Source organism: Thunnus albacares, chromosome 9 (assembly GCF_914725855.1).
Source record: "Thunnus albacares chromosome 9, fThuAlb1.1, whole genome shotgun sequence".
Lineage (NCBI taxonomy): Eukaryota > Metazoa > Chordata > Actinopteri > Scombriformes > Scombridae > Thunnus > Thunnus albacares.
Window position 1 is genome coordinate 4,848,480 of NC_058114.1, and position 18,383 is coordinate 4,866,862.

An 18,383-nucleotide genomic window follows, 5' to 3' on the forward strand; every position below is an offset into this window, starting at 1 on the left:
TATCATTAGTGAAATGTACATAAAGTATCAAAAGTAAAAATACTCATTATGCATTAAAATACTCCCTGAGAGAGTCTGTAATTGGACTGTTAATGCTGATGCCTTAATGTGTAAACTCTATCTACTTTATATACTGTTAGGTAGTTTAATCTGTTACGATCCATCATATTTGATAATCTGATTATATAAACCTTGTAATCAGTTAATGAACTAAAGCTGTCAGATAAATGTAATGGAGAATAAAGTACAATATATACTGTATGAAAGTAAAAAGGAAAAAATGGATGGAGAAATGATTTAAAAATGTTTTCTTTGTTTATTACTCCAATGAACTTTTTTGTTATTCTTAATATTCTATTTTTTTAGTCTGTATTTCTGCAGGAAAGGTGCAATTTAAAAAAAAGTTATTATAAGTTAAGTATAAACACCTTGAAACTAGTTAATTACAGTACTTGAGTGAGTGTACACTTTACTTCCCACCACTGCAGCTGGTGCCAGTGGTGGGAGAAGTATTATTATCTTCAATATGTAGAAGCATCCATTCATAATTTTACTGAAGTAGGCAGCAGAATCATTCATGAACGTTATATTACTACCATTGTATTATTATTATTATTATTATAACTGATGCATTAACGTGTGGGCAGCATTTTAATGTTGCATCTGGTTGAAGTTAAAGTAATTTACGTGATACATCGATGGGTATTTTTAACTATAACAATACATCACATTGTATAAGCTGATTATATGTTTATAATATAATATAATATAATATAATATAATATAATATAATATAATATAATATAATGTAACTAAAGCTGTCAAATACTGTAAATGTGGTGGATTAGTACAATTTTACTGAATATTTACTTCCCAAAAACGTGTTTGGAACTTTTAATAATCCCGTCGTATGACGTTTTTTTTTCTCTGTAACATATTTATTAGAAGCAGATATGACACACAGTTTATAATAATCTTATCTGCTAGGCTGTTCTTGTTTGTCTATCGTCGCACTAATCTTCCAATGGGATGTTTTTGTGCATCACTTCTACTGTAGGACCACTCTATAGTTATTTTTCGTAAGGCTTTATCGTTTCAAAGAATTGTTTTCGTCTCTGTCCCATGATTTTCCACGTGCGGGTGTGTGTGACACTTGTGACTGACGCCGGCAGGGTTTCCCCCGGTCGGTGTCTTACTGGAGATCTGCCGCTGTGTGCGCTGATAAGCTTCGCAGGAGAGAAGCGCGCAGGCAGCAGCAGCAGCAGCAGCAGCAGGTGCGTCCTTTGAGCATCCCCCTGATCTGTGTCTCCGCCCTCCTGCTGCGCGCTATAGGCTGGAGAATTTAAGCGGGCGCGCCGTAATGATGAGGGCTTTCTGAGACTGATTGATTTCAAAACTTGACGGGTTTCGAGTTTCACAGGTAAGACCACTTCGATCCGCTGCCGGGGCGCATATTCAACTTTTCTGCGTGGGAGATCAGTGGGTTTAACCTTCAGTGAGTCTTACTTGCTTGGGTAGACTCATCATTTTCTTCTTAACTTACAGCGCTTTCTAAAACACCCATGCATGCGCACATGGCTTTGCATTACAGGACCTAACTGTGGACTTGTTGCGTGCGTCTTTTTGGGCAGAGATGAACCCCGAGGTGGATTACGTAGGCTCCGGGAGCAGCGGGAACGGAAAGCTGCGCCAGTGGCTGATCGAGCAGGTGGACTGCGGGAAATATCCCGGTCTGGTGTGGGAAAACGACGAGAAGACCATCTTCAGGATACCGTGGAAACACGCCGGGAAACAGGACTACAACCGGGATGAGGATGCCGCGCTTTTCAAGGTACGAGACCCGCATCCTTCATCATCCAGCCAGAATAAAACACATGACTTTGAGAATGAAAGAGGGCACGAAGTGACAAAAAACATCTTACAAAGATCCAAAATGATAAAAAGGGACAATATGAGAAATGAAACAGTTTATATATATATATATTTTTAAAAATCCCCTTCGGGTTATGCAAGATTTATAACTCAATCATAGACATTTACTAGTTAGAGTTTCAGTGGTTTATGCTGTGTTTCATATTTAATGCATTATGTAAAGCACGTTTCATTGCCTTTGGGTATGAAATGTGCCACATAAAGAAGGCTGCAACAAACAGTTTTCATGATTGATTCTTCTTGCCAAACACTTTGTCGATTCATCCTTTGCTCTACAGATTAGAGCCTTTTTAAACAACTTTCTGACAGTCACAGAGCCAAAGATGACTTTAAATTATGTGTTTTGTCTGAACAACAATCATAAAACCCAAAGATATTCAATTTACTATTACAAAAGACAAGGAAAAGCTTGAAATCTTCAAATATGAGGGGGCAGGAACTTGCACAATTTTGTCATATTTCCATGAAACGTTTTCTAAAAAAGACGATCTGCTGATTAATTCTCTATTGATGACTAATTCTTGATAAAGTGCCTATAGCCTTGTAACAAATCATTTCTGCAGGCTTTGCAATAAGTTCAGTTAGCAGACCTGGTTGTCTCATCCTCTCAGGCTTAAACTACAGTAAGGTTTTAAAGTTGTACCGGTGACCTGTCTGCAGGCCTGGGCGCTGTTTAAAGGCAAGTTTCGGGAGGGAATTGACAAGCCAGACCCGCCGACCTGGAAGACGCGCCTTCGCTGCGCCCTCAACAAGAGCAATGACTTTGAGGAACTTGTGGAGAGAAGCCAGCTTGACATCTCAGACCCCTACAAAGTCTACCGCATCATCCCCGAGGGCGCCAAGAAACGTCAGTCCCATCTCAAACTCTTGTTTGCTTTTAAAATGCTGTTGGTTTGTACACAGGTGGTGCTTAAAGGCAATGTGTTAAAGTTAACCAAACTGGTCGAAAATGTTTGAAATTTATGTTTTTAAGTGTTTATGAATATTAGTTTTTCTTATGATTTTCACTAGAGTCGGAAATTTTGCTGAATCCACCTTTGTGTGATTGATAAAGGTCACTGACTCCTCGCTAATAAATAAAATTACCACCAGTTAAGGTCATGCTTTGTGATGTCAACAGATGTGGACTTTTTCTGATTCAAGTGTTACAACTGCTAAGAGGTCGTTCTTACTGTATTTTTGAGTAATCTTTTCTGTGTTGCATTCAGGACCCAGACAGGAGGACAGTCCTCTGAGTCCAATGAGCTACCCGGTGCACCCTTCCTACCCTGCCCTGCAGAATCAGGTGATTTTCATACATATGAAAATGAGTGAGGTGGGAGGAGATGAAGACAGAGAGGGAGGGAGAGAGAGAGAGAGAGAGAAAGAGAGAGAGAGAGAGGTTGGATGAGCAACAGAAGCAGTGTACGAGAAAGCACACTGTGCATGCATGAATGACCTTGGATACACCAGATGCTAAGTGGACTCACAGATTCATGAGTTGCATCCCAAAGTTTTACCGATGTTGTTGGAAATGCCTATATTTTGAGAACATCTCTGTGAAAGTGTATACTATTTATATTTATACTATTTATATATAAAGTTTCCCAGATATATAAAAAAAAAAAGTGAAAACCATGTCAGTAGCTGATGCTAAAAATAGATTTACATTGAATTTTTTTTAGGGAAGTAACCAGGATTTTACACACTACACTTCTAAGAAAGTCATGACTAGTAACCAAGAAAAGTCACAAAACTTTTAGTGTTGCAATCTTCATGATCGATTAATCTTACTTTCTCAAGTAATCGTTTGGCTTATAAAATGTCAGAAAATAGTGCAAAATTGGCCATCACAATTTCTTAAAGCCTAAGGTGTCTTCTTCAAATCACTTGTTTTGTCCAACCAGGAAGCCTAAAACCCCAAAATATTCAGTTTACTATCACACACAACAAATAAAAGCAGAAAATCTTCACAATTAAGAAACTAACAAAAACTAAAATGATACTTTTGACAGTTATATTATGCATATTTACTACCTTTATAAGAAAATAAGGACAGGAATATAATTGTACTATATCGACTATTCTGTATATACACAAATTCCTTTTTTGTTTTTGTGTATAGTTGTAACAACTGTCCCTCATGTCATTAAAATCCCCCCACATTTCCTGGCAAGATACTGGGGCTTTTTTAAACTGATTTGGCGTTGAATAGACAACAGCCACAAATTTGTTTAACTAAGAGTAGAATTGCTCACTTGATGTGCCACTGAGGTAATGGGAGTTTTCTAAGATAGATGTATTAAATATTAATATTTCTGTAAGAAATACAGCTACATTTTATAGCTTACAATGCACCACTATATTGTTTAATCCTGCTGTGGAGCTCCCTCCATTGTCGGAACAATAACCACCATCATATTATTTACAACTTCACAGTTGGAAGTTGGAAGGCAGCATATCAGCATATGTACAGAAATGTATAGTTGGCTAATGTTGAACTGTTCTTATCTCTGTCTGTAGATGTCACAGTACCTCCCCAACCCAGAATGCAGCTGGAGAGACTACTGTCCGGAGCAGCCCTCCCTCCCGGAGCTGTCCTTCCCTCAGTGTCCCTGTCCCTCAGTGCCCCGCAGCCTGCCGTGGCAGGGTGCAGCCATGGAGAACGGTACGGTAACTCAGTATTCATATATAAGCAGTAGCATCCTTGGCGGTTTTTGTGTTGTGCACACAATTTGTTTTCTCTACTTGTGTGTTGAGCTCTTGTATGTTTCTCTGTGTGTGTGTGCAGGATATCAGCTCAGAGCCTCAATTTACTCTTACGGTCCTGCTGATAGTCAGCCGTCGCCTTTTACACTGGACGCCAGCATCAGATCAGCGGAGGCGCTTTCAGGTAGACAAAACACTTTCATTTCACCTTTTTCTTCACACGCTATACAGTTAAAGGAGGGGAACTGTGGATCCAGGTCACATTTAGCCTAGAATGTCATAAATTAAGACCAAGCAGTGAATACATAATAAATAATATATACTTTTAAACTATGAGGCCAAATTTTAGCCTATGTCCATTTAATCAATGCAAAATTGCAGAGTGGCCATGCATACCGCTGCTCTTAACTGGGAAAACCTGAAAGATTAATGCAATCTTAAAAAATATAAAGACTGACCTAATGAGGGCACTATACTTAAAGTAAAAAAAAAAAATCTTAAAACTGCAAACACAGCTCGGATTTTAAACCTTTAAAACCTTTACCAAGACAATTATTTGGCATTTTTGAGAGACAGGGATCAGGTAGAGAGACAACAAAACATAAACTGCTACACAGACACTACAGAGGAGAGGACTTTAGCAAGTAAGATGGTGTATGTGAGTTGAATCAGTGATCGCAGGTGTGCCCTTACATCAGATAGTGTTTACCTGCCTGTTTAAAGTGTGTAATAGAGGTTATTGCTCTAATGTAATGTGGGAACTCGTACCAGATTTTAGTGTATGTATGAAAAAATGATCTCTGACTATAGTTGTTTTGTGAAATTGATCTAGTGATCTTGGAAGTAGAGCAGTAAGTGTTGGAGGGGAGTTATTATTCTGGATCTGAAAGTAAAATTTAATGGCTATTTAATGTCCTAGATTATTTGAGTAGTTCTGAAAAGTCAGGGCATTAGAGTGAAAGTGTGGTGCAGTGGTGAGTCCAAGGGCAGAGGTTGCCATGGATCTTATAAGCTCTATTGTATAGTCTTGCTATTATTGGTTCAATGGTTTCCTTTGTGGTGAGGGACCAAATTTAGAGAGAGTAAGATATTGTTGACAGAATGATTGCATGTAGATATGTATCTGAGAGAGTAGGGGTGAGATATGGTCTGGTCTTGTTATAAACACACAATTTCTGACTGAGCTTCTTTGTTAAATTATGAATGTGGTTTCGATAGAGGTGAATTGAAGAATACTCCAAATTATTTGTAAGTTTCTGTGATGGTTCGTGTTTGATTTGCAAAATGAATGGGGTCAGAAATGGATATAGATTTCTTAGGGGGATGAAAATACATACATGATAGTTTTCTTGACATTGATAGTTAAATGATTAGATTTCAACCAGTCATCTAAATAGTGAAGATCAGAAGAGAGTTTTGAGTTTATGACATCAGGGTTTGGATCAGAAACAGAAGTTACAGTGTCATCAGCATATAGTAGACTACTGGAATATTTACACACATTGATATACAGAAGAAAGAGTAAAGGACCCAAAATGCTGCCTTGTGGAACACCCAGAGATGTTACAGAGATGTTACATGACTGATTTTAACCACTTTGAACCTGTTTGATAGATTTAAGGAGAGCACCATTACCACAGAAGAGGGATGTGGAAATGGGTTGAGTTTGTTTAGCAGAATCTGATGAGTCACTCTATCAAAGGCTTTATGAAAAAATGGCTTCGGTGACATGACCTTTGTTGAGTGAAATACATATTTGTTCAGTACATAATGATGATGCAGACACGGTTTATCGGGTAGAGCAGAAACCATACTGAAAGTCACTGAGAAGGTTATTGCATTCAAGATGGTTGTTTAATTGGCTAGAGAGAAATTTTTTTCCAATAATTTTGATATTACTGGGAGAATAGATATTAGCCTGTGGTGTGAAACAAGAGTTGGATCCCCGTGGTTTGAAAATGGGAGTGATTTGAGCAGTTTCTAGCCGGAGGGAAAGATAGAAAGCCTGATACAGAGATTGATCAGATGCTGGAGGAGAGGCATAAAGCTGTCAGCATGAGCCTTTTAAAACTGCATATTTAAACCATAGATATCACAAGCATGAGAATTTTTCAAAGAGTTCAAAATATCAGACAGCTCATTCTGTGTAATCTCACAGAAAGAGAACTGGTGGGATGTAAAATAAAAGGTGTGGGATAACCTTTAGATGCTAGTTCTTTAACAAAATAATCAATGAAAGAGCTTGCAATCTTTTCGGTGAGAAGAGCGCTTTGTAGAGAAATTCGATTCTTTTTCTTCAGTTTCACCAGTGATGACTTTAAATGTCTGCCGTAATGTTTTAGGTTTAGAAACAGTTTGAATAATTTGCTTTTGGAAACAGACAGCCTCAGTAGTACATTTGTTTCTGATCTCTACAAAATGTGTTTTACTCCCCAGTGTTTTTGAGGATCTATACATTTTGAGAGAGAGAGAGAGAGCTTCCTGTTTAAGTAATTGTAGAATTTCCATTTCCATGGTAATTTAGTGCTCCAATCAAAATCTCTAATTCAGCATTAAACTGAGGTAGTTTTGAAATTGGTATTTCAGAGACAAAGCAGTGAGTGTAGCTTCTTGGGGTTTTGACAGTTTTCTTAACAGCATAAATTAGTGAGTGATCTGATAATGTGGTATGAATCACTCCCAACAATCCATATTTAGAGGGTTGCTCTATGAATATAAGGTCAAGGACTGAACTCTAGTTGGCTCTTTGATTAATTGATAGAGACCAAGCTTTATTGCAGTAGCTTTCAATGACTCTGAAGAGCTGTTATTCCATTCCAGATTGATATCACCCAATATAACAAGCTCCTTTGTTTTTACTGATTTTATGCATAGACTATAAAAAATAATGGACATATTGGGCACCACTGTCACATCACCCATTGGTTTGTGGACTCCCATTTTGAAGCCTTGAGTTTGCATTTTGACTGTCGCTATCTTGGATTTTTGGAGCCAGAAGTGACAATATTTGGATGAGAGGGTGGAGCTGACCCTAACGCTAGCAGCTAGCTTGGTTAGCACGGTGCATTTACAGTCTATGGTTAATGTGATAATGCTAATGCTAATTTACGCTAGTGAAAAACAGGCTTAAAACCATTACAACAAAATGTACTAAGCAGAAAAACTGAACATCCAACTCCTTAGAGAGTCCACCAAACACTGAACAAGACTTTTTTTAGGTGAACAAAATGTTACAATTAACTTTCATGAACTGAAAACACACCGAAATAGCGACGGCTACAGCAACGCCTATACTCTGTGTGTGAATCTGGGGTTACACCATGGTTACGTTACCTAACCAACGTTGTCGCCATGGTAGCGACTTGCCTGTGACGGCACCCACCTGTCGCTCAAAGTGGCCAGGCTGTAAACATGTTTATTTCTGCTGTAAAGTTAGGTATTTTAACATGGGGGTCTATGGGGATTGACTCGCTTTTGGAGCCACACTCAAGTGGCCATTCAAGGAACTGCAGTTTTTGGCATTTCAGTGTTGGCTTCATTTTTCAGCCCCAGCAGTTGCTGCTTGATATTATGACATCAGCGAGCTGCAATAAACAGACACTTGCACTGATTTTTTGGGGCTTATAGGTGACAATAATTCTAACTGCATGTTCACATGTGAAATTTAAAACTAGTTGCAAATTCTCAGTTTCAGTTTCAATTTGTGTTATTGAATATACATATTTCTGACTCACATAAAAGGTAACTTCACATAACCAGTCAGAGAGTCAGAAATTGCCATTATATGTGCTTTTGACAGCACAAGCATAATCTTAAATTTTGTCCATTTTTGGGGGCAAAGAAATTTTAAAACCTCAAATTTAATTTATGGTCCAGTCCCACTGCTCATGATAACCCCACAGGAAGCCTTTTTGAGCTAACAAACTGTGACAAACCCACTCTACACTTACTGCCCAGCACTGAACAGCAGACGGACAAAGTTAGCGACTAGCATGTGAAGAAAGTGGAACATGATTTTTGGCATATCCAGATTGTATCCAGATTGAATTTAGAAAGTCTGGACAGTAAAAAATCATATGAAATGCGACTTTTGGATCCAAGCCACATTCGGAGGTGGTTTGAAATGCAATTCCAATTGGATTTCTACTCATGCTTTTCAGTCTGGACGCTCAAATAGGATTTCAAAGTGTCTTTTGCGTCACTCGTCCAATCCAGAGAGAGGGAAGTGCATCAGAGCGACTGAGCAGAATCCATGCTGCTACTAGCAGTATGAAGGACAACACAGACGCTGTCATAAATTGTCTGCTGGCACTTTGGGGGGATGATGGATCTCCATTTCTCATGCTTCTGCTTTGGAAAGTCGCGTCAACATCGGATGTAGTTACCGACACCTACGTCCATCGTCACCCATGCAGATAGGTTGGCGATGTGACAAATCTGATCTGATTACTTGCAAATAACAATGCAGACAGTCTGCCTTAAAGATTTGAGAAACAAATCTGATTTGCCTGCAGTCTGAACAAAGCCATAGAAACACCAATTTATGGTGCTAATATGAGAGCCTAAAAGCCTGAAGTCTAAATTTACTGCTGTGAATCAATTCTCACTTCTCCTTTTGGAGGTAAAAACACACAGTACAGTTAGAAACAATGACATCATTTAAGACTTTATTCAGGAATAAAGCAGCATATAGGCATATAAAACAATTCTACATCTAAATCAAGATAAAGGTGAAGCTTTTGCTGCAGCTATATTTGGCACTTTTAAAGCTAGACTATGCATGTGCACATGCTAAAGTTAAAACATGCTACAGTGACATTGAAGATCAGTGTCTGAAACATGACAGATAAATCCACAAAGACAACACACTACACTGAGAAACCTGAGTGACCTTTACATGTGTCCCTTTGTCCTCCACATAGATTTCCGCCTGCATGTGTCTGTATTTTTCCGGGACACTCTGGTGAGGGAGGTGACCACCTCCAGTCCGGACGGGTGTCACATCACTCCGTGCTCCCCAGAGGACAAGCACTACCTGCCCCCTCAAGGCCCCGAGCTGGTGCCGCTGCCTTTGGACTGCTTCTCAGCTCAGAGGAGAGCGGAGGAGTGTCCCCCGAGTCCTCCGTCCGCCCTGGAGAGGGGAGTGCACTTGTGGATGGCCCCAGATGGACTCTACGCCCGCAGACTGTGTCAGGGCAGAGTGTACTGGCAGGTAGGACTGTCACCGTACGGAGAGAAGCCCAACAAGCTGGAGAGAGAGGTCACCTGTAAACTCCTCCACACGCAGGACTATCTCACAGGTGAGACAGCAGGAACAGAACTAATAGAACAATCATGTTAAGCAACAAATCTTCACATTTTAAAAGCTGGGACCTGCAAATGTTTGACATATTTGCTTGATAAATGACTTAAAGGATTAATGGATTATCAAGATTGTTGTCAATACATTCTGTATTGTATGTACGACTGGGTATCGTTCGAAATGTTACCAAAACAGTACTCTTTTATATATCTTACCTTGAAATTTGAAAGATGTGGGTGTTTACAGAGGGGGGTCTAATGAATGATGCTACCAAGTTGCATTATGGGAAGTGTAGGATCCAGTGTTTTTAGAGTTTGACCCATAAGAGGGACTAAATTTGCCTAAATTTCTCTCTCTCTTTTGAGTTCCCCAACTTTATAAAAGTGCAATACTAAATACTAAATCACTGGAATGACACTTTAAATCACAAAATATCTGATCAAAGAATAAGTTAACAAGACTATGAACCTGACAGTTTGATATTTGGTGTTATGGACACATTTCGGTTGGTACCAAAAGAGCATTACGGTTCTATTCCCATCCATACAATCAAGTAATTGATAATTTGACTGATGATTTCAGTACTAAACAGGGACACATTTAAACAAAGTGTAAGGCTAAACTTATTACATCAGCAGGACCGTTTTGACTTCCGCAAAATTCAAGTTTGTGTCTTTCTGTTAAACTGTCTTTGTGAAAACTCCAAGCTCATTTACAGTAAACCAGTTTATGAAAAATGTTATCTAAGAACAAAACTAAAGAGAAACAACCCCCCCCCAACCTCAAAGTCTATATTAGTGAACACACTTTTTAAAGTAGTATTTCACAGGGAGGTGAGTCACATGACTTCAACACATCATCCCACCCACATGAACAGACAGCCCCAGCTGTGTAAGACTATGACACCTAATTGTATTTGCATACATGGTGTGACCAGGACTTTCCATTCGAATCACCCCAAAGGTCATACTTCTTCAAATGAAATTCTTCTGAATTCATTTGAATCTGTCAGTTCAGATGTTTTTCAGATATCAAACTAATAATGATGTGACCTTATCACCCTCCTGACTATCAGAGATCCAGAGTTACGGGCTCCACAGTCGGCAACTGCCTCATTTCCAGGTCCTGCTGAGTTTCGGAGATGAGTGTCTGGACCCACAAAGACAAAGAAGGACCCTCACTGTCCAGGTTTGTACAACTAGCTTCTAGCTGTTCCTATCCCTGCCTCATGTCTCCTTACAATCAACTTATGAGTCCATGAATATTCAGATTACTTTCATTTTTGAGACATACAACATGAAACACAGTATTGACTTTGAGGGTCTGACGTCAAGTCAGTATCACAATTCATACAATCAAAAGGAAGATTTGAAGGCTTGAAAGTTTGAAAGATGGTTTCAAAAGTGAAAAATAGGATTTCAAAGTTAAATCCTAAGATTTTTATTTTTTTTTCAAAAGAGATATTCACACATCCAACTACCTCAGATGCAGGCGTGTTGGAAAATATCACTTCAGTCTTGAGAAAGGAAGATCCCGCACGCTGTTCTTGCTCGGCGTAAATTTATTGATCATACTAACATTTTGGTCCCTCTGGACCTTCGTCAAGAGTTTTTAAAATAATTCCTGCAACAATGATCTTAAATAGATAATGGACAATTCTTCTCCTGTGGGAGTGTCTCTCAGTAATTGACACTGACATGTGTATCTGTCACATTATAGTCCACACATAAGAAAAGGAAAATAAAAACAGAATAAGAGACATCACAACACAATTTTACCAACATAGGCTGACCCACAAGAATATTTTATCATACACTCACAGGCCACTTTATTAGGTACTCCTTGCTAGTACCGGGTAGGGCCCCCTTTTGCCTTCCGAACTGCCCTAATTCTTCGTAGCATAGATTCAACAAAGTGCTGGAAACATTCATCAGTGATTCTGGTCCATATCGGATTGATAACGTCAGGTAGTTGCTGCAGATTTGTCGGCTGCACATCCATGATGTGAATCTCCAGTTCCACCACATCCCAGAGGTGCTCTATTAGATTGAGATCTGGTGACTTTGGAGGCCGTTTGAGTACAGTGAACTCATTGTCATGTTCAAGGAACCAGTTTGAGATGATTTAACGGAAGTAGTCATTAGAAGATGGGTATACTGTGGTCATAAAGATGATCAGCAACAATACTCAGGTAGGCTGTGGCGTTTAAATGATGCTCAGTTGGTATGAAGGAGCCCAAAGTGTGCCAAGAAAATATCCCCCACATATAACACCACCACCACTAGCCTGAACCGTTGATACAAGGCAGGATGGATCCATGCTTTCATGTTGTTAACACCAAATTCTGACCCTACCATCTGAATGTCACAGCAGAAATCGAGACTCATCAGACCAGGCAACATTTATCCAGTCTTCTATTGTCCAATTTTGGCGAGCCCCTACGAATATTAGCTTCAGTTACCTGTTCTTAGCTGACAGGAGTGGTAACAAGTGGTTGTTTGAGTTACTGTTGCCTTTCTATCACCTTGAACAAGTCTCTTCGTCTGACCTTTGTGATCAACAAGGCATCTTTGCCCAGAGACCTGCCGTTCACTGGATATTTTCTCTTTTTCGGACCGTTCTCTATAAACCTTAGAGATGGTTGTGTGTGAAAATCCCAGTAGATCATCAGTTTCTGAAATACTCAGACCATCCTGTCTGGCACCAACAAACATGCCACGTTCTTCACCATTCTGATGCTTGGTTTGAACTTCAGTAGATCGTCTTAACTATGTCTACATGCCGAAATGCCACGTGATTGGCTGATTAGATATTTGCATTAACCAGCAGTTGAACACCTAATAAAGTGGCCAGTGAGTGTATAATGATCATATAATCCTAAAATTTGAAAGTATGTAAGAACTTCATTGTCACAATGTTTGTTTGTAAAATTCTGATTCAGCTGGATAATCATGCTAAGTCTATCGCCCATTTGCTATCTCAGTTTCTAAAAGTGTAGGAATAGTAGGAGTTGTTATTTTGCCCTAACATGCAAGTAACGTAGTGGCTGCAAGAAGCAGGATATAAGAGTTGTTTTTCATTTTGTAGACAACCGTGCTTGTTGCCTTTTTTGTGGCAATTTTTCTGGTTCAGTCTCAGGAAGACAACATCCACATTCTTAATCACGCCTACAAAGGTCCAATTTGCTTGTTCGTTTCTCTAACTAGAGAAACAGCCGTCAATGAGCACAACACCAGACACATTTAAATCTCTGAGAAAAATCTGATTTGTGAACAGCTATTCAGAGGTTGCTGTTGAAATTCGTTTAAGCACACAGTTAGTTGACCATCCAGTAGCCCGGCATCAGAAATCACAACTTTCTGCAAGCTAAACAAGTCTTTTGACTCACTGAAAGGAGAATGTTGAATCTCCACTACTCAGGTTTGGAAACTTGGGAGTTTAAACTGAACTTAAAAGTTCACTCTTGACCTTGAACAGTCATTTACCAAAAAAAATCTTAATTTACTGCAAGGTTCACTCACTAGCTTCTCTCAACGGATGGAGTTTGCTCAGTTGTCAGTATTAAACCTGAGTCACACCTGTACCTGTAATCATTTGATTGAAGTTCCATAGTGAAGTCGCACGATGACAAACTGAGCAAAGTCTCAGGAAGACTGTGAGATGTGATTGAAAGCTCTGGAAAAAGCTAGGAAGTGAACCCTGAGTAGTCTTTTTATAGTTATGAAACAATGCTAACGTTACACGCATGAAGCTATTCTTAGACTTTTACACTTTCAAATCCTATTTTTCACTTTTCAAACTTTTAGAAACTTATTTAGGACTTTTCAAATGTTATTTTTGATTTTTGCGATACCGCTTTCAGCTCTCAGAAAGTATCTGCAGTGTCAAATAGTGACTGACTCCTGTCACCTTCCACCTCTTGCAGGTTGAGCCCCTCTTCGCCAGACAGCTCCTGTACTACGCCCAGCAGACGGGCGGCCACTACTACCGCAGCTACGAGCATCCGGATCACATAAACACCTCTGAGGACTACCAGAGGGCCATCACACACCATCACAGCAGCAGTCTGCAGGAGTGATCGGAGTGAGTTCAAGTGACTGTTTAAACTTCCCGGGACATCAGATATCCAGCGACAAATCCTTCACACAGGAGACCAGGAGACTGAGAAACAAACTTGGACAGTGTTATATATAAGTATATCAGATGGATCTTTAGTGACAGATACTGTTTATTCTGTAGGATTTTGTGTGAGTGTTTCCATGAGTGTGTGTGTGTGTGTGTGTGTGTGTGTGCGTGTGTGTGTGTGCGTGTGTGTGGCTGAAACCAAAGTTGTAGTTGTTATTTTCTTTTTCTTACTGTATTTTCAGGGCACATTGAATATTTTCCATACTGCTTATGCGAAACAAAACTGACAGCTTAGGTGATTGTACTCTAGAGAACTGAGGTGATTTTTAGTGCCTTACAGGAATATTTTAACATTTTGGGAAATACATTCATTTATTTTCTGTCAGAGAGTTAGACAAGAAGTCTAAACTCTCTGCCAGAAAACATATTGCCCAAAATGTTGAACTATTCTTTTACTGTTTGTAGATTTTTCTTGTATATAATTTAGACTTTTCTGTTACTAGGAGACACTATCACCACCATTTAGTAAATTATGAAATGTCTTGGGCCTGGCTGGTTGTTTAAGAAACTCTCAGGGATCTGATTTTAGATAAGCTTATTGTATCTCAACTCAATTTTGTATCTCATTGAAATATATCATGTACCTGTAACTAAGTGTAAGTGTCATACATCAAATCTGAGAATGAGTTGGAATGACTGTTTTGAGCTTTTTTTTGTGTGAAAGTCGACATTTCTGTAAAAAAAAACCCCAATAAATGGCTGAAGTGTAAAGAGTCACGGCCTCTGTTCATAACTGTATGAGCTCTTCTGGTAGCATCAGTACTGTGTGTGTCTGTGTGTGTGTGTGTGTGTGTGTGTGTGTGTGTGTGTGTGTGAGAGAGTGTCTGAACAGGAAGTGTGGTTCAGATGCAGGATGAGGCTGGTTAATCAAACACTTCGTTATCGCAAACAATGTGATGACATCACGAGGGGAGGAGAGAAAGGAAAGGAAGAGGTTGGCCACGCTTTCCGCGCTGCGCAGGAGAAAAGCCTTCCTGGCTTCTACTCACAGATTAGAGTCTTGTTTCCACTTCCATGGAAAACAATCACAAAATACCCGCAAAATTTGTTTCACAAAACCGCCGTGATACAATTTACAAGAAAAACAAGGAAGATGTCGTCACTTGATAAGGTTGTCTATAGAAAAACAACAACTTACTCTGAAATCCACTGATCAGTGACTTCTCAGCAGGCAGAAAGCTTCAAATATGTGACATGAACCCTCACACAGCTACGAGGCTTTGTAAACAGCACATCAGAGCTGCAGTTCATGAATATTTTCATCATCAATTAATGTGTTGATTATGATTTTAATGAGCAGATTGATCACTGAGATAAAATATGAGGAAATAGTAACAAAAATTACTATCACAACTTCCCCATGGCCTAAAGTGACGTCTTCAAATCGCTTGTTTTTCCCCGAAAAGCCAAAGATATAAACATTTATTGCAATATTAACATCACAGAGAAGCAGCAAATCCTCACAGTTTAATATCTAGAACTAGTGAATGTTTGTTGTATGCAGTTACAAATTATGAAAACGATTATTTAAAACGGTTGCCGATTAATCTCAACTCATCAAATCATCGATTAATCATCAGTTTCAGTAATACATGCTTAATGACCACATGCTTAGATTTAACAAATGTAAGTTAAAGCGTGAGTCTATATGGCTATATTCTACATATTTTTTTTTTTTTATTGACAACATATCAAATCTAGTACAGATCTACTTACAAGTATTATGTGTGTATCCAAACCTGTAGACCTCGACTTTTATCTAAAAACGATTGAAAACACATCAATGAGCCGCATTGTTACACTGGGTGACATGTTCCTTAATCACCATGAACACACACACACACACACACACACTATAGTTTATTCTGACTCACACACACATCATCCTGCTGCTTGAAATAACTTACGAGAGCACCAAATATGGATTAATCCGCCGCTGAATATAGTCCCTAACAAATTCACTATTCATTCATCTTTGAGCAGTTTTTGCTAAAAAAAAAAAAAACTACAGTGTCCAACTGTTTTGGGAGTCACTGAAGCCTTATTAAAGAATGAACTTATCTAATATATCTGTGACGTGTTTATAAAGATTGTCATCTTCAGTGGTAACCGAAAGGTTTGAGGCTGAGTACATCAGACAGCGGTTAGGACATCTTGTGAAGTATTGAGAGATGGACTAAAGCATTGTGGTTTTTTCATAGAATTTGTTGATAAAAATGTAGAATATGGCCAACTTTATCTTTAAAATGCAAAGAATTCAAGATACTAACATTTCTGAGGATATATCCAACCTCAATTATTTAAGGCGCTAATGTGTCTAGAATCCACTTGTGAGGTTTATTAAGTTACAGTTTAAGAATCTGCACTTATTGAAGATTTCACTGAAGATTTCTTAAACTCAAATGTGACATTTACCTGTATTGTGGCAGAAAACTCAGCTGTTACAAGAATAAAAACATGTTTTTGCACATTTCAGAAAAGGGGAAAATTTGCTCCATTCCATCGTTGCAGAAATGTACAAAAAAGTCAGGTATGACTGTAATTTAAGCCATTCAGAATTGATAATTGTTTCATTTTTACATAAATGTTAACGACACAAGGGTGTCAAAATTATGGCAAAAAGGTTTGAGTCACTGGTTACACAGTATTTTAACAGCTACTGCCTGTGGTGTCTCTACAGGACACAACCTTGTCAAAAAACCACAAATTTCCAGTACGTGCTCTTATACGTTAACTGTTGCTGTGTTGTTGTTGTTGTTGTTGCTACACCGAAGCATCTTTTACAGAAAAACAATGAAACTGCTCTACATTCAAGGTGGGCACGGTTGAATTCTCTCACACGTGTCGAATTTCTCCATCCTTTTGATTACCCACTCAGTGAAAAGAAAAAGTCACATCAAAGTCTGGATGTTTTTACAGGTCTTGTCATTTTGCCTCCTGAATGGAACAGAGTGCTGGCGAGTAAAATATATAAAAAAAACTCCCCTTCTCACCTCTGTTACTGTAAACAGAGAACGGATAAGGCTTTGGGCTTTGAACTTATTTTGTGAATGAATCCGTGGGAGGACAGAGAGCTAAGTATAGAACACAGAGAATCAAAACAACTCCTGCCTGCCCTGTATGGCTTTCCCCTACATCTACATGGGAAACCAAGACAGAAAAAAATGTCTGAGGTTCATGAATGTAGACAAAACAGAAAGCTGTAGCTAACTGACATGTTCAGGGGCAGTTCATACATCTGGAAGATTCAGTCTCAAGCCGAGTATTAAGGGGTCAACTGCTGCTACAAGACAGCAGCGAGTCCACGTTGTCCTCGCTTAACCCTTCATGCCTCGTCAAACTTTCTCATGTGAGCCGTGGGAGTGCCGTTGTCTGTCTCCTCTGAGTGAGTGACTAGACCTACCACAACCGAACCGCTCGCTTTGTAGGTCCCTACACCCACGACCATAATCGCACTTTCTGTTGTCACCATCTTCCTCCGGGATACAATTACAACCACTTCTTGTTTGCTGCGCTGAATAATAACGGCAACGCGGCGTCCCCACCCTGCATACGCCCTTTACTCACTCTCCTCCCAGTAAACTAGACACAACAGGCCAGACAGCGTGAGTGAACTGGTGAACAACAGCTCCAGAGATGAATGGCTTAACCCGCTGGCTTTTGAAGAAAAGCGCACACAAACCAACTGTCTGCAAAAAAAAATGGTACATTTGAGTGTGACACATCTAGACAAGTATATGGACTTAGATGGAAACCACTCAAACTGATTATTTCACACATATTTCACAGGTTTGGAAATATGATCAACGCATTTACAATCTAACAACTCTGCAAAGAAAACTCATGGTTAAAGGGCGGGTTCACGATTCTTTCAAGTCTGTGTTAAAACAAGGTGCCGCTTGCTATAATCATCCCTCCTGTTCATACTGACCATTAGAAGATCCCTTCACCTTTAACCATAATCCTCCTTATGTACAAAAATGTGTACAAATTTAGTTCTTCCAGCAAATTTCAGCTGAATCAGATGCTTCTCAGTTTGAAGACAATAAACTTCCAGAGAACAAATGGGACTGGAGCACATCTATTAAATCACAGCCTTTAATTGTGCAAACAGACTAACATTTCCACACTAGTGCGTCTTCATCAGAGTGGACACAGACATGAGGCAAACAACCAATGTAATCAAGCTAGACCATGTGTGCAGCTGTCTTTCAGCTGTTTCAAATCTTATTGGATAATGAATTCATGGTGTAAGGGGAGAGGCGCTTGGACACTG

The 18,383-nt window shown here is 39.2% G+C and overlaps 1 protein-coding gene across 3 annotated transcripts; it reads left to right on the plus strand.

Annotated features, from left to right (window-relative positions):
• Nucleotides 1-1,061: 1,061 nt before the first annotated feature.
• irf4l (interferon regulatory factor 4 like) lies at nucleotides 1,062-14,821 on the plus strand. 3 transcript variants are annotated; one of them, XM_044360604.1, is made up of 9 exons: nucleotides 1,062-1,420; nucleotides 1,592-1,831; nucleotides 2,593-2,779; nucleotides 3,141-3,217; nucleotides 4,435-4,579; nucleotides 4,703-4,804; nucleotides 9,543-9,920; nucleotides 10,998-11,110; nucleotides 13,848-14,821. In XM_044360604.1, exons 2-9 carry the CDS (start codon nucleotides 1,634-1,636, stop codon nucleotides 13,998-14,000), a joined length of 1,353 nt encoding a protein of 450 aa, XP_044216539.1. In that variant the 5' UTR covers nucleotides 1,062-1,420; nucleotides 1,592-1,633; the 3' UTR covers nucleotides 14,001-14,821. The 3 variants fall into 3 exon arrangements, with proteins under 3 accessions (XP_044216539.1, XP_044216538.1, XP_044216540.1); XM_044360603.1 differs by having other exon boundaries at nucleotides 1,063-1,420; nucleotides 1,632-1,831; XM_044360605.1 differs by having other exon boundaries at nucleotides 1,411-1,495; nucleotides 1,632-1,831.
• Nucleotides 14,822-18,383: the final 3,562 nt, after the last annotated feature.